General features: G+C 34.5%; 1 protein-coding gene across 2 annotated transcripts in view; it reads right to left on the bottom strand.

The window, feature by feature from the left end:
* Nucleotides 1–13,746, bottom strand: part of CENPC (centromere protein C) — a 92,272-nt gene that overhangs the window by 49,611 nt on the left and 28,915 nt on the right. For both annotated transcript variants that reach the window (XM_081249480.1, XM_081249481.1), the window contains exons 6-8: nucleotides 10,129–10,411; nucleotides 8,654–8,869; nucleotides 4,493–5,103 (exon numbers count right to left, since the gene is read on the bottom strand). In XM_081249480.1, coding sequence (XP_081105606.1) covers nucleotides 4,493–5,103; nucleotides 8,654–8,869; nucleotides 10,129–10,411 — 1,110 coding nt within the window. The remainder of the gene's footprint in view (nucleotides 1–4,492; nucleotides 5,104–8,653; nucleotides 8,870–10,128; nucleotides 10,412–13,746) is intronic.

The raw sequence follows: 13,746 nt of genomic DNA, 5'->3' as shown, positions 1-13,746 counted from the left end.
GGGAGCCATGATTTAAGGAACATAGGCGATTTCAAGAAGGTAGAAAAAGCAAGGAAACAGATCCTCTCCTAGAACCACCAAAAAGGAACAAAAAACCTTGTCAACACCTGGATTTTGCCCCAGTAAAATCCATTTCAGACTCCTGACTCACAGAACGGTAAGATAATAAATGTGTGTTGTTTTAAGCCACTAAGTATGTAGTAAGTTGTTATGAGAGCAAAAGAAAATTAATACAGAATGCTATATTCACTAATGAACCTAGATAAGAAAAATTTAATATACATGAAAATTAGTGTACAATATATAGCAAGTCCTCAATAAGTCTTTTAACATTTATAATTTCAGAGAGTATCTTTCAAGTACACTTTCTTGATGTAATGTTTTTTCCTAAGAAATAACAGATAAATCAAAATCTTGTATCTTCAAATTCTGTGAATTCATATTCTACTTAAAGAACTAGTAAGAAAAATGCTTTCTTGTAATGTTAATTACCACCTTCAGTTTAGTCAGATTCTCCATGTTGTATTTCCTTAAAATAAACAACTGCTAACAAGAAACTGAAATAAGCAAAAAAATAAAGAATAATTCCAATAAAAAAGATGTGGTATATGTCTGACATTTGTAAGAGGGCCACAAAATAGGTCACTTTTCCTTCTATTCTAAGCAGAATTTTTCAAATATGCAAAGGCACACATACAGGCAAAAACTGAAGTGTTATTTCAGGTGATATAAAGTCTATGTTATAGACTATACAAAAAGAAAGCTAAAATAACTGAGTGGTAACTATATTAAAGTGGAATTTTTTAAATTAAAAACTAGCTTAAATATTGTGCTTTAATACACTCTCTCTTCCCTCTATATCCACAATCGAGTATAGTATATTTAGAACCTTCAGGTGCAAAAACATTTTTGGTCAAGAAAATTTCCCCATTAAATAACAGTTTTTCCATTTGAACATCAAAAACGTTTTCACTTATTTCAAAACTTCTTGATACAGCTGAGAAAATATGGGCTCTATGTTGGGACAGACCCTGGACCAATATTTAACTTCTTTTGAGTGTTATCTCCTACCATATAGGATTGTCGAGAAGGATTAAATTATATTATGCACACATGAAGTGCAATTACATTTGGTAAGTGTTTTCTATTCCATTAACTATTCTGGAGAAAATTCTTTCTGTAAGAAATACTTTTTCTATTACTTAAAAAGTGATATACTTCAACACACATTTATGATAAAAACTCTCCAGAAAGTGGGCATAGAGGGAACATTCCTCAATATAACAAAGGCCATATATGACAAACCCACAGCCAACATCATACTCAACAGTGAAAAGCTGAAAGCACTTCCTCTAAAATCAGGAACGAGACAAGGATGCCAATTCTCACCACTTTTATTCAACATAGTTTTGGAAGTCTTAGCCACAGCAATCAGGAAACAAAAAGAAATAAAAGGAATCCAAATTGGAAAGAAAGAAAGAAAACTGTCACTGTCTGCAGATGACATGATACTATATATAGAAAATCCTAAAGATGCTACCAGAAAACTACTAGAGCTCATCAATGAATTCAGTAAAGTTGCAGAATACAAAATTAAAACACAAATCTGTTGCATTTCTATACATTAACAACAAAAGTTCAGAAAGAGAAATTAAGGAAACTATCCCATTTACCATTGCATCAAAAAGAATAAAATACCTAGGAATAAACCACCTAAGGAGGCAGAAGACCTGTACTCCAGAAACTTTAAGATGCTGACGTAAGAAATCAAAGATGACAAAACAGATGGAAAGATATACCATGTTTTTGGATTGGAAGAATCAGTATCGTCAAAATGACTATCTTACCCAAGGCAATCTACAGAGTCAATGCAATCCCTATCAAATTACCAATGGCATTTTTCACAGAACCAGAACAAAAAAATTTACAATTTGTATGGAAACACAGAAGACCCCGAATAGCCAAAGCAACCTTCAGAAAGAAAAACAGAGCTGGAGGAATCAGGCTCCTGGACTTCAGACTATACTACAAAGCTAAATCAAAACAGTATGATACTGGAACAAAAACAGACATACAGATCAATGGAACATGACAAAAATCCCAGAAATAAACCCACGCACCTATGGCCAATTAATTTTACAAAGGAGGCTAGGGGGCTTCCCTGGTGGCGCAGTGTTTGAGAGTCCGCCTGCCGATGCAGGGGACATGGTTTCGTACCCCAGTCCAGGAAGATCTCACATGCCGCAGAGCAGCTAGGCCCGTGAGCCATGGCCGCTGAGCCTGCGCGTCTGGAGCCTGTGCTCCGCAACGGGAGAGGCCAGAGCAGTGAGAAGCCCGCGTACTGCAAAACAATACAAAGGAGGCAAGAATACACAATAGAGAAAAGACAATCTCTTCAATAAGTGGTGCTGGGAAAACTTGTCAGCCACAGATAGAGAATGTTCTAATTTCATTCTTTAACACTATACACAAAAATAAACTCAAATGGATTACAGACCTAAATTTAAGACTGGATACTATGAAACTCCTAGAGGAAAACATAGGCAGGACACTCTTTGACATAAATCACAGCAATATCTTTTTGGATCCACCTCCTAGAGTAATGAAAATAAAAACAAAAATAAACAAATAGGACCTAATTAAACTTAAAAGCTTTTGCACAGTAAAGGAAACCATAAACAAAACAAAAAGACAACCCAAAAATGGGAGAAAATATTTCCCCATTGGAAATATTTGGTTGGAAACGAAGCAACCAACAAGAGATTAATCTCCAAAATATACAAACACTTCATGAAGCTCAGTATCAAAAAAACAAACAATTTCAATCAAAAAATGGGCAGAAGATCTAAACAGACGTTTCTCCAAGGAAGACATACAGATGGCCAAGAGGCACATGAAAAGATGTTCAACACTGTAAATTATTAGAGAAATGCAAATCAAAACTACGAGGTATCACCTCGCACCAGTCTGAATGGCCATCATCAAAAAGTCTACAAATAGCAAATGCTGGAGAGGGTGTGGAGGAAAAGGAACCCTCCCTACCCTGTTGGTGGGAATGTAAATTGGTGCAGCCACTGTGGAGTACAGTATGGAAGTTCCTTAAAAAACTAAAGACAGCAATTATACTCCAATAAAGAGGTTAAAAAAAAAAACTAAAGATAGCGTTACCATATGATCTGCAATCCCACTCTTGGACATATATCCAGAGAAAACCGTAATTGGAAAAGATACATGCACCCCAATGTTCACTACAGCACTATTTACTATAGCCAAGACATGGAAGCAACCTAAATGTCCATCCACAGATGAATGGATAAAGAAGGTGTAATGTATAATATATGTGTGTATGTATGTGTGTATATACACACACACACACACATACACACATATACATACACACATACACTATGGAATATTACTCAGCCATAAAAAAAGAATGAAACAATGCCATTTGCAGCAACATGGATGGACCCAGAGATTATCATACTAAGCAAACTAAGCCAGACAAAGACAAATATCATATAACGTCCCTTATATGTGGATCTACCAAAAAAAAAGATACAAATGAACTTATTTTCAAAACAGAAATAGACTCAGACATACAAAACAAACTTATGGTTACCAAAGGGGAAAGGTGGGGGGAACGGCAGATAAATTAGGAGTTTGGAATTAACATATACACACTATTATATATGAAATAGATAACCAACAAGTACCTATTATATAGCACAGGGAACTATACTCAAAATTTTGTAATAACCTAATACGGAAAAGAACATGAAAAAGAATATGTGTGTGTGTGTGTGCGTGTATAACTGATTCACTTTGCTGTACATCTGAAACACAACTATACTTCAATAAAAAAAAGTGATACAAAAAGCACAAATCGATCTTTTCTTCATGATAGTGTCACCATTACAAATCTCAATCACTATACAGTGATGACATAAGAAGAGTGGCCATATTTTGGTTTGACATATTTGGTTTGACAGGACAATCCCAGTTTATGTTTACTGTCCTGACATCCTCTCCCATTCTCAAATGTCCCAGTTTGGATAATAAATAAATAATGAGTAAATAATGGAATAGAAGAGTATTAATTTTTATCTACAAGAACTAGCCCCACTAGCTTAATTTTTTCCCAATTTATATTTTAATAAACCTCAAGAATATATGATGCTGTCTTATTTGTGTTATGGTAACCACCTGGTTTACTAAGCCTTTACCTTTTACTTTTCCCTTTATATATGCTGCCGTTTTAGAAGCTACACAAAAGTCAAGTGACCTGGAGTTGAATTATATGTAAAATAAAGAGATTCTAGAAAAGAGTTTGTAGGCTTTTGAGGCTCTGTATAGATATAAGTTTACTTTGCCTACTTCCCAAAGCTAAATAGGAGTATCACAAAAACACAAAGTGGTAGAATAATATTCTACCACTTTACATTACATATAAATACTCACGTTATAAGTATTTATACATATAAATACTTACCCAGAGGTAGCAACTGTTTTTTGGAAGTGTGAACACTTATCTCTTCACCCTCGTCCATATTTCGGTCTGAATTTCTTTGTAACCTGTCTTGGGCAATATGTGATATATTTATATTTCTACCTTTAGATTGTTCCATGTCAACTTGTTCTTCAACTACACTGGCCTTAAATTTTGTTCCCCGTTTTTGTTTTATAGTCCTTTTGTTTCCAGATGATTTTTTTGCATTCTCAGAATACATTTCATATTTTGAAGATTTACAATTATTTTCCATTTCATCTGTCAAAGCACAACTCCCACCGAGTATTTTTTGTTCAGAAGACTGAGATTTCTCTACTGGGTGAGCTTTACCAGGATGTTTGCCACTTTTCAAACCTGTAGATGATACACTGTCATGTTTTTCTCTTGACTTCTTCCTTTGAAGGAGTACAGTGCTCTCAGCAGGAGATACTGTGCATTGTTTCAGAGGCCCAGTCTTTCTTGGTATAGTAATCCATGGTTGATTGGCAAAACTTGTATCTGATTCATCAATTATAAATTCATCTTCTAATAACTTCATATTATTTGCAGGAGATAAATGAGGTGGAGCAGTTGCTATATGCCTAACAACAGAACTAAAACAGAATGTTACAATAAATAATAGCTCAAAAAGTAAAGCTTTTACCTTTGCTTTAAAGAGCAGTTCACATGTCTCCTCAATTTTTCCTTCCCCATTAAAATCCTTCCTGGGACTTCCCTGGTGGTCCACTGGTTAAGGATCCGCCTTTCAACGCAGGGGATGTGGGTTCGATCCCTGGTCAGGAAACTAAGATCTCACATGCCATGGGGCAACTAAGCCTGTACGCCACAACTACTGAGGCCATGTGCTGCAACTACTGAGCCCGCACGCCACAACTAGAGAGAAGCCCATGCACCACAATGAGCCCACGCGCCACAACGAAAGACTCTGTGTGCCGCAACTAAGACCCAACGCAGCCAAATATAAATAGGTAAATAAATAGTTTTTTTAAAAAATTCTTCCCTCCTTTTACATTTCTATAATATCTGAGCATACTCATTTATTACCCTAATGGGATCACAGAAATTTAGAGCTGGAAGGAATCTCTACTGTATCAACTAATTTGGCATTCCTCCATTCATTACATACATTAAACAGATAAAACCCAGAGATGTATAAATATAGCCCAGATACATTGACTTATAGTACAAAAATGCATGCCATTATTATATATAATGTTATATTAAATTTTGTTTATATAGATGTCTCTTGGGGCCTGAATCCCTTAACATCCAAAACAAGATTATTTCTGAGATACCTTCTAGTCTAATAGTCTAAGAAAACACAACAAAATTACAGACTAAATTATATTATGTAAAAATTCACTCCAAGTTGGATAATTCACACATTTTCATATGTGTTTTAATACTGTAATCAGAGTATAGAAATAAATGAAGTGTATCTAGAAAGGTAAGCACACTGGGATTACACAGCATCTCTTCCAATTAGTTGGAAAAGTTTTCTAAAGAAGGATGGAATTATTCAAAAGATGGTAATCTGATGGAGTCATTTTGCACTTCCCTCCTTTTTATGACAACAGCCTTGAGCAAACCACATATTGGAGTGAATATGCAAAAATAAACACCTAGGGTAAACATCCAAATTCCAAAGCCAGCATATACACTCCTGTTTCTGCCTCTTTCACTTGAGTAAGGATGCTTAACTATTTTTATACACAGTAGAAGAAAAGGAAGAATGGAAGAACTGGATTATCATGTCTAGTTTTTTTCTCATTTTTAAGATATAAAAAAAGATTATAAAATGAAAATGCCTTCTCTACTTCTCTAATCTCAAACCCCTGATAAATCTTATAATGTAAAAAATTTATACACATATATGCTAAGAAATATACTGTCTTCTAATAGGTAGACTCTTACAAGTTTATATAATTAGAAAACTCTAGAAAATCTAATAAAAAAGCAAAGTCACTATAAATAGACCACATAATATATAAATAGAAGACCATGTTTAAACAGAAATATTATTTTTCAGCACTTAAAGAAAAAGCCACTCTGATATAAATGTTTAATTTGCTTTACTGTATGTTATCTGTAATATCTATTAATTCTATATATTAAAGAAGTAATGCTAAGTATTTAAAAATAAAGCCTTCCCAAACCAGAACTCCCAAACAAGAACTCTCTAAATCCACTCCTCTGTTCAAGAGACTTCCATAACTTCAAGGTTATTCAAACCAAAGATATCCTTAGGAAACAACTTTGACACTTACTATAGATCAAATGTTTACACCCTTCAAAAATTCATAAATTGAAACCTAATCCCCAGTATGATGGTATTTGAGGGTGGGGACTTTAGGAAGTGATTAGGTCATTAGGGTGGAATGGCTCATAAATGAATTAGTATCTTTATAAAAGAGACCCCAGAAAGCCCCCTCACTACCTTCTACCATTTGAGGTTATAGCAATAAGACAGACATCCATGAACCAGGAAGCAAGCCTCACCAGACAGTGAATCTACCTGAGCCTTGATCTTGGACTTCCCAGCCTCCAGCACTGTGAAATGTAAATTTCTGTTGTTTGTAAGCCACCCAGACTGTGATGGTCTGTTTAGCAGCTCAAATGGACTAGACAACACTATTAAAATTGAGAATAGAGAAAGATGACTTCTGGCTAGGTGGAAAAAATCAAGAAAGACTCTGTGGCATTTGAGTTGGATCTTGAAGAATGGATATGATTTGGTCATGAGGAAATACAAGAAAGACAATCATAAGGAAGAGCATAAGCACAGAAAAGGAGCAGGAAAGCACAAGTAATAGTGAGTAGTTACATCTGGCTACAGCAATTAAACATACACTTTACTCACTAGTTTATTAAAAAAAAAACCCAGCACATTAAAAAATACTTAATTACTTTTTTGGACATAGATATAATTAGCCTCTAAGTATAACGTATTTCTATCAGATTATGGGGCAACATCCATACAAGGGATAAAAGAGGCCACATATATACATATGTATATATATATATACTGTATATATGTATATATATATATATATATATACTGTATATATATACACACACACAAAGGCGGGGGGAGTGGGAGGAAGACTGGAGGGGTGGGGGGAGGGAGGAGTCAACTATAGAACACAGACTGAACCAAAGAGGAATTTCATTCATTCAATATGTTTTTTATAAAACCTTCCTAATATATTCACTAGCATTCTGATAGATCTCACAGAAAACACAAAAGAAACTAAACTCCTGGAAAGAAGGGCTTATGTCTTAACCTACTAAGAAAGATATACAAAATAGCTAAACTATAATACAAGGCAAGAACTATTTTAAAAAACACTGGAGTGGGACTTGGAAAAAATCAGAAGCCTACCATGGACCTTAGAATAAAATATAAATTGGCATACGACAAGGGGAAAAGGCGTGCCAAAGCCAGGACAACTGCAAATATGTATGACAAGTTGGTAGAAACAGTTCACTAGTGACAGTGAAAGCCTTAAATACCAGCTGACAGATCTCAAGTTTATTCTATAGACCAGTGGTTCTCAACCCTAGCTGCTATTAATTCTAGTTAACTCTAATGTGCAGCCAGTTAAGAATCACTGTATGGATATTGTAGAACCACCAAAGGTTTTTAAGTAGGCAAAAACAGATTAAAACTTAGTTTAGGACTATCCTTTTACTAACACAATCAAAAGAAATAGAAAGAGGGAAGGGATGGGGGAACATGACTGATTCACTTTGTTATATATAAAGCAGAAACTAAAAAAAAAAAAAAAAAAGAAATAGAAAAAATATTTAAAACACTTAACAGTGGACTACAGGCACCCTGACATAATTTTATTTCTAAATACTGTCTTTATTCTTTGATCTCATACATACTAGAAAGTGCTGATGAACAGAAGCAATGAAAGCTGAATAAACTTTTCTTTCACATCTAATTTAATATCCCTTAAATGATGGCTTTGGGATTAATTTACTGGTAAGAAACTACTCTCTCCTTATGGGTTAGACATAATTTCAATTAAAAATTGTGTCAATTAAGATTAACTTCTAGTTAAATATCACTAAGAATCCTTAGATACTATTCAAAGAATGTGAAAGAAAAATGTGGACCATTTCTTAATAACTCACCTGGATTCACTTTTTCTTTTTACAGTTTCTAAAAACAATGTTGAAAAACTCTTTCTAGCTTGTGGTTGATCTTCACATTCTGAATCTTGTATTCTTTTTTGAGATGTTCCTAACTGTTTCTTCTCTTGTGGTCCTTCTGATACTTTATCCTCTATTTCTGATACTTTATTCATTACTTCTACTTTATTCAAATCATCTTTATCTTCAAAGTTTAACCTAAAAGGTTAAAAGGAAGACATGATGAACGTTCCCACCATTTGTTGAGTTATAAGTATTCCTGAACTCCCTTACAGTGACAATACAACTGCTTACAAAATTTTCCAGTGGGCCTTTATTTAAAAATTATAAATGCTGATGTGTTTCTCTTACACAACATACACAAGGCAAATTGCTCAGAAAAATTAAATTTTGTATTCGTTGATAGAAAAAAATAAGAGAGAAAAAGAATGGCTAAATCATATAACAAGGAAATGTGTAGCTTAGAACACTAGTTCTCAAACATTTAATATGAATTTGAACCATCTGGAGAATCTTACTAAAATGTAGATTCTGATTCAGTAGGTCTAGCATAGGGTTTGAGATTCTATATTTCTAACAGGCTTCCAGATAATGCCACTACTCTCGATCCTGAGCTGCAGATCACACTGTGAATAGCAAAATCTTAGAATGTACTTAACTCCTCAGCTCCAAGAATCACACAAGACCCTAGAAAGATATTACACTCATGGCGGAGGTTCCCAATAGCAAAGGACCTTGAACAATCTATTTTGCTTCTTAAAGGTCAAAGGGAAAGCCCCAAGAAATGGATGTGGGTTTACCGCAACTCATCCTCAACAAAACTTACTCTTTGCTACCCTCAGATGACCTGATATATACCTACCCTTATAATTAGAAATAACATAGAGAAAATACAAATTGTTTCTCTTAGGAAGTTATAGAAAACTTATTATAAGGAAAAAAAAACACATCCTGTGATAAACAATAAAGGAAAAGAATATGAAAAAGAATGTATATATATGTATAACTGAGTCACTATGCTGTACAGCAGTAATTAATGCAACATTGTATTCAACTATACTTCAATAAAAAAACATTTTTTTAAAAAGAGAAAGATCTGAATATAACAAAATATTCACATATGTCAAATCTGAATATGTGAGTGCCTATTGTGTTATCTTCTGTATGTCTACAGTATTTTAAAATAAAAATCTTAAAGAAAAGAAAAAAGAAAAAAAAACATGCTTTTCCATAGACCATAGAAAAGTTTACTCCCAAACTTCTCTGAAGAACACTTTAAGGCCTTCCATATTAAATATAAACTGAATATATACTGAATGTATGTTATGTTTTTCTCAAAACATGTTAATATTCCTCAATACTTACTATAAAATACCTAAAAGACTAAATTACTCACTTTTTAACATAAAAGATAAAATACAGTAAGATTAATATCATTTAAATAAACAAAAATTCACCTTTTTTTGGTTTTATGAGAAATCTCTGTACTTGAAGGCAGCATATTTACTGAATTTTCAGAAGTATAGGTCTCTCTCTTTTGGGCAACAGATGGAATAGTCTTTTTCAATAAAGATGCTTTTGCATCCAGATCAGAAGGTAAGCCAATAGATAGGTAAAATTCCTCATCAGCTTCATTGTGATGGTCTTTTAGTTTTTTACTTGACATTTTTCTCGAGTCAGATGTATTGTTAGAATGAACATCAGTTTCCAAAATTTCCTGATGAAACTCATGGGCCTGAACTAGAAGAAAATTACATGAAGGTATTAAAAACTCTTTAAATAATAATACTAGAACAAAATGTGCTTTTTAAAATACAGCAACAATTTAATTAGAAAGTTTCCAGAAGACTCACAGGTCATTAAGTTTATAATCAAAGATCAAGGATTAAAATACACAAGTACTTTAAGAGTTCTAATTTATGAAATTAATAAACTGAAAGGTGTATTTGGTCCATGCTCCACAGTTCTAAAATGAATAAAATCCTCAAACATAGAAAATTCACAGTTTTATTGATATAGTAAATTTATTTAAGATTTGAATATAGTCAAACTCAGAGAAGGAGAGATTTGAATAATGGTTGCCAGGAACTGGGAGAAGGGAGAAATTCGGAGTTGTTAATTAACAGGTGTAAAGTTTCAGTTATACAAGATAAATAAGTTTTAGAGATCTAGAGTACATTGTGCCTATACATAACAATACTCTATTGTACACTTAAAAATCTGTTGAGAGGGAAGATCTCATGTAAAAATGTTCTTACTGGGACTTCCCAGGTGGTGCAGTGGTTAAGAGTCCACCTGCCCATGCAGGGAACACGGGTTCGAGCCTTGGTCTAGGAAGACCCCACATGCCGCAGAGCAACTAAGCCCATGCGCCACAACTACTGAGCCTGCACTCTAGAGCCCAGGAGCCACAACTACTGAGGCCGTGTGCCACAACTCCTGAGCCTGCGTGCCGCAACTCCTGAAGCCTGTGCACTCTAGGGCCCATGCACCACAACTACTGAACCAATGTGCTGCAACTACTGAAGCCCACGTGCCTAGAGCCCATGCTCTGCAACAAGAGAAGCCACTGCAATGAGCACACTGCAATGAAGAGTAGCCCCCGCCTGCCGCAACTAGAGAAAAGCCCATGCGCAGCAACAAAGACCCAATGCAGCCAAAAATAAATAAAATTTAAAAAAAATAAAATAAAATGTTCTTACCACAATAAAATAAAAATTCTTTTAAAGATTTAAATAAATCTTTACATAGCTAAAATAAGTAACAGGTAATCCTAGAAAAATTATGAGATTCAATCTTTAGGTTAAGAGTTGGGTAAACTAGGGCAGCTAGATGAGCACATTTTTATACATATACATACACATATACATATAGAACAGATACATATATAGATATATAAAATATATCTTATATGTATATATAAGGAGAATATTTATATACACATACATCTTGATACCTATACAAAGAGAATATATATTAGACATATATATCTTTATAGCTATATAAAGAGAAATATATATTCTCTTAACCCTTAACCTTCAAATATCAAAGAAAAAGTAGAATGGCTGGGTAGTACTCATACTGATTCATACTCTCAAAAAGAAAAGATTAAAAATTTAAAATAAGCCAAAATGGCTTTTGGTTCTGGAACAAAATTACATAGACTCACTTTTTCCTGCTTCTCCCTTTAAGTACAACTTAAACCAACAATAATAACAGAACTCTGAAAGCTGGAAGAAGGTATATTTGCTAGGAACCTCAAGCCTTAAGCAACAACGGATAATGTGGTGAATCCCCTGTAGCATCAGAAAATGAAACAAACCAAAATACCACTGCTAGAACTCTAAACACTTAAACGTCATTGGAAATAAATTCCACAAAAATAGGCAAGAGCCTTCACATTAAACCAAAACAGGGCAACTATAACAAATGACTGAAATACAATGAAGAGTCCCTTAACATAATAACCAAAATGTTGAGGATACAATCAAAATGATTCATCATGACAAAAATTTTAAAAAAAGAAAAAACACAATCTGAAGAAAATACGATCAATGGATGCAAATGGACAAGATGAATCAGATGCTGGAATTATTTAACAAGAATTTATTTAAAGCAACCACCATAAAAATGTCTTAACGGGGCTTCCCTGGTGGCGCAGTGGTTGAGAGTCCGACTGCCGATGCAGGGGACGCAGGATCGTGTCCCGGTCCGGGAGGACCCCACATGCCGCGGAGCGGCTGGGCCCGTGAGCCATGGCCGCTGAGCCTGAGCGGCCAGAGCCTGTGCTCCGCAACGGGAGAGGCCACAACAGTGAGAGGCCCATGTACAGCAAAAAAAAAAAAAAAAAAAAAAAAAAGTCTTAACGTTCAATTATAAATTCTCTTGAAACAAATGAAAAGACAGAAACTCTCAAATAAATAGGAGTTACAAAAGAGACCCAGCTTTTGGATCTTAGCCATTATAGTTGTGTAGTGGTATCTAACTGTTGTTTTAATTTAAAATTCCCTAATGACGGTAATGATGAACAAATCAAAACCACAATGCGATACTACTTCACACCCATTAGGATGGGGAGGGAGGGAGAAAATAACAAGTTAACAAGTGTTGGTGAGGATATAGAAAAACTGGAACCCTTGTGCACAGCTGGTGGGAATGTAAAATGATGCAGCCACTATGGAAGATAGCTTGGTCGTTCCTCAAGAAATTAAAAATGCAATTACCATATGATCTAGTAATTCCTTTTTTGCCTATATATCCAAAAAGATTGAAAGCAGGGGCTGCAAGAGGTACTTGTACATCTGTGCTCACAGCAATGTTATTCACAAAACACAAAAGGTGGAAACCACCTAAATGTCCATCAATGGATAAATGGACAGAACAAAATATGGTATACATACGGTGAAATATTATTCAGTTTTATAAAGGAAATCCTGACACATGCTACAACCTGGCTGACACTTGAGGACATTATGCTAAGTGAAATAAGCCAGTTGCAAAAGGACAAAAACTGCACAATTCCACTCATATGAGGTATTTAGAGTAGTCAAATTCAAAAACAGAATGTAGAAGCGTGGTTACCAGAGGCTGGGGGGTAGGGGGAGATTGCTTAATGGGTTCAGTTTTGCAAGATGAATAAGTTCTGTGGATGGATGGTGGTGACAGTTGGACAACCTGACTGTCCTTAATGCCAAAGAACTGTACACTTAAAAATGTTTAAAATGGTAAATTTTGTTATATTATTTTACCGTAATTTTTTAAAATCATTTTTTAAAAGGAATAAAGAGCACAGTGATGTATGTGTAAATATAAACACTGACTGATTAAAACAAAAATAAAGTCTTATAGAGATAAAAGATATCAAAATACATAGCAGAATTAAAATAGAGGATAACAGAAATAAAATATATGACAACAGTATGTCAGTTGGGAATTAGGGAGTTGTTCTAGTTACTCTGTCTGCATAATAAGTAACTCCATGCCTTGGCTGCATAAAACAACCATATATTATGTTCACTTATTCTGTGGGGCCGGAATTTGGCAGGGCACAGCAGGGATGACTTGTCTCTACTCCA

The sequence above is a fragment of the Mesoplodon bidens genome (assembly GCF_964165515.1).
Source record: "Mesoplodon bidens genome assembly, chromosome: 1".
Classification (NCBI taxonomy): Eukaryota; Metazoa; Chordata; class Mammalia; order Artiodactyla; family Ziphiidae; genus Mesoplodon; species Mesoplodon bidens.
The sequence above is the reverse complement of the archived record's forward strand: the minus strand, read 5'-3'. Positions and strand labels throughout refer to the sequence as shown.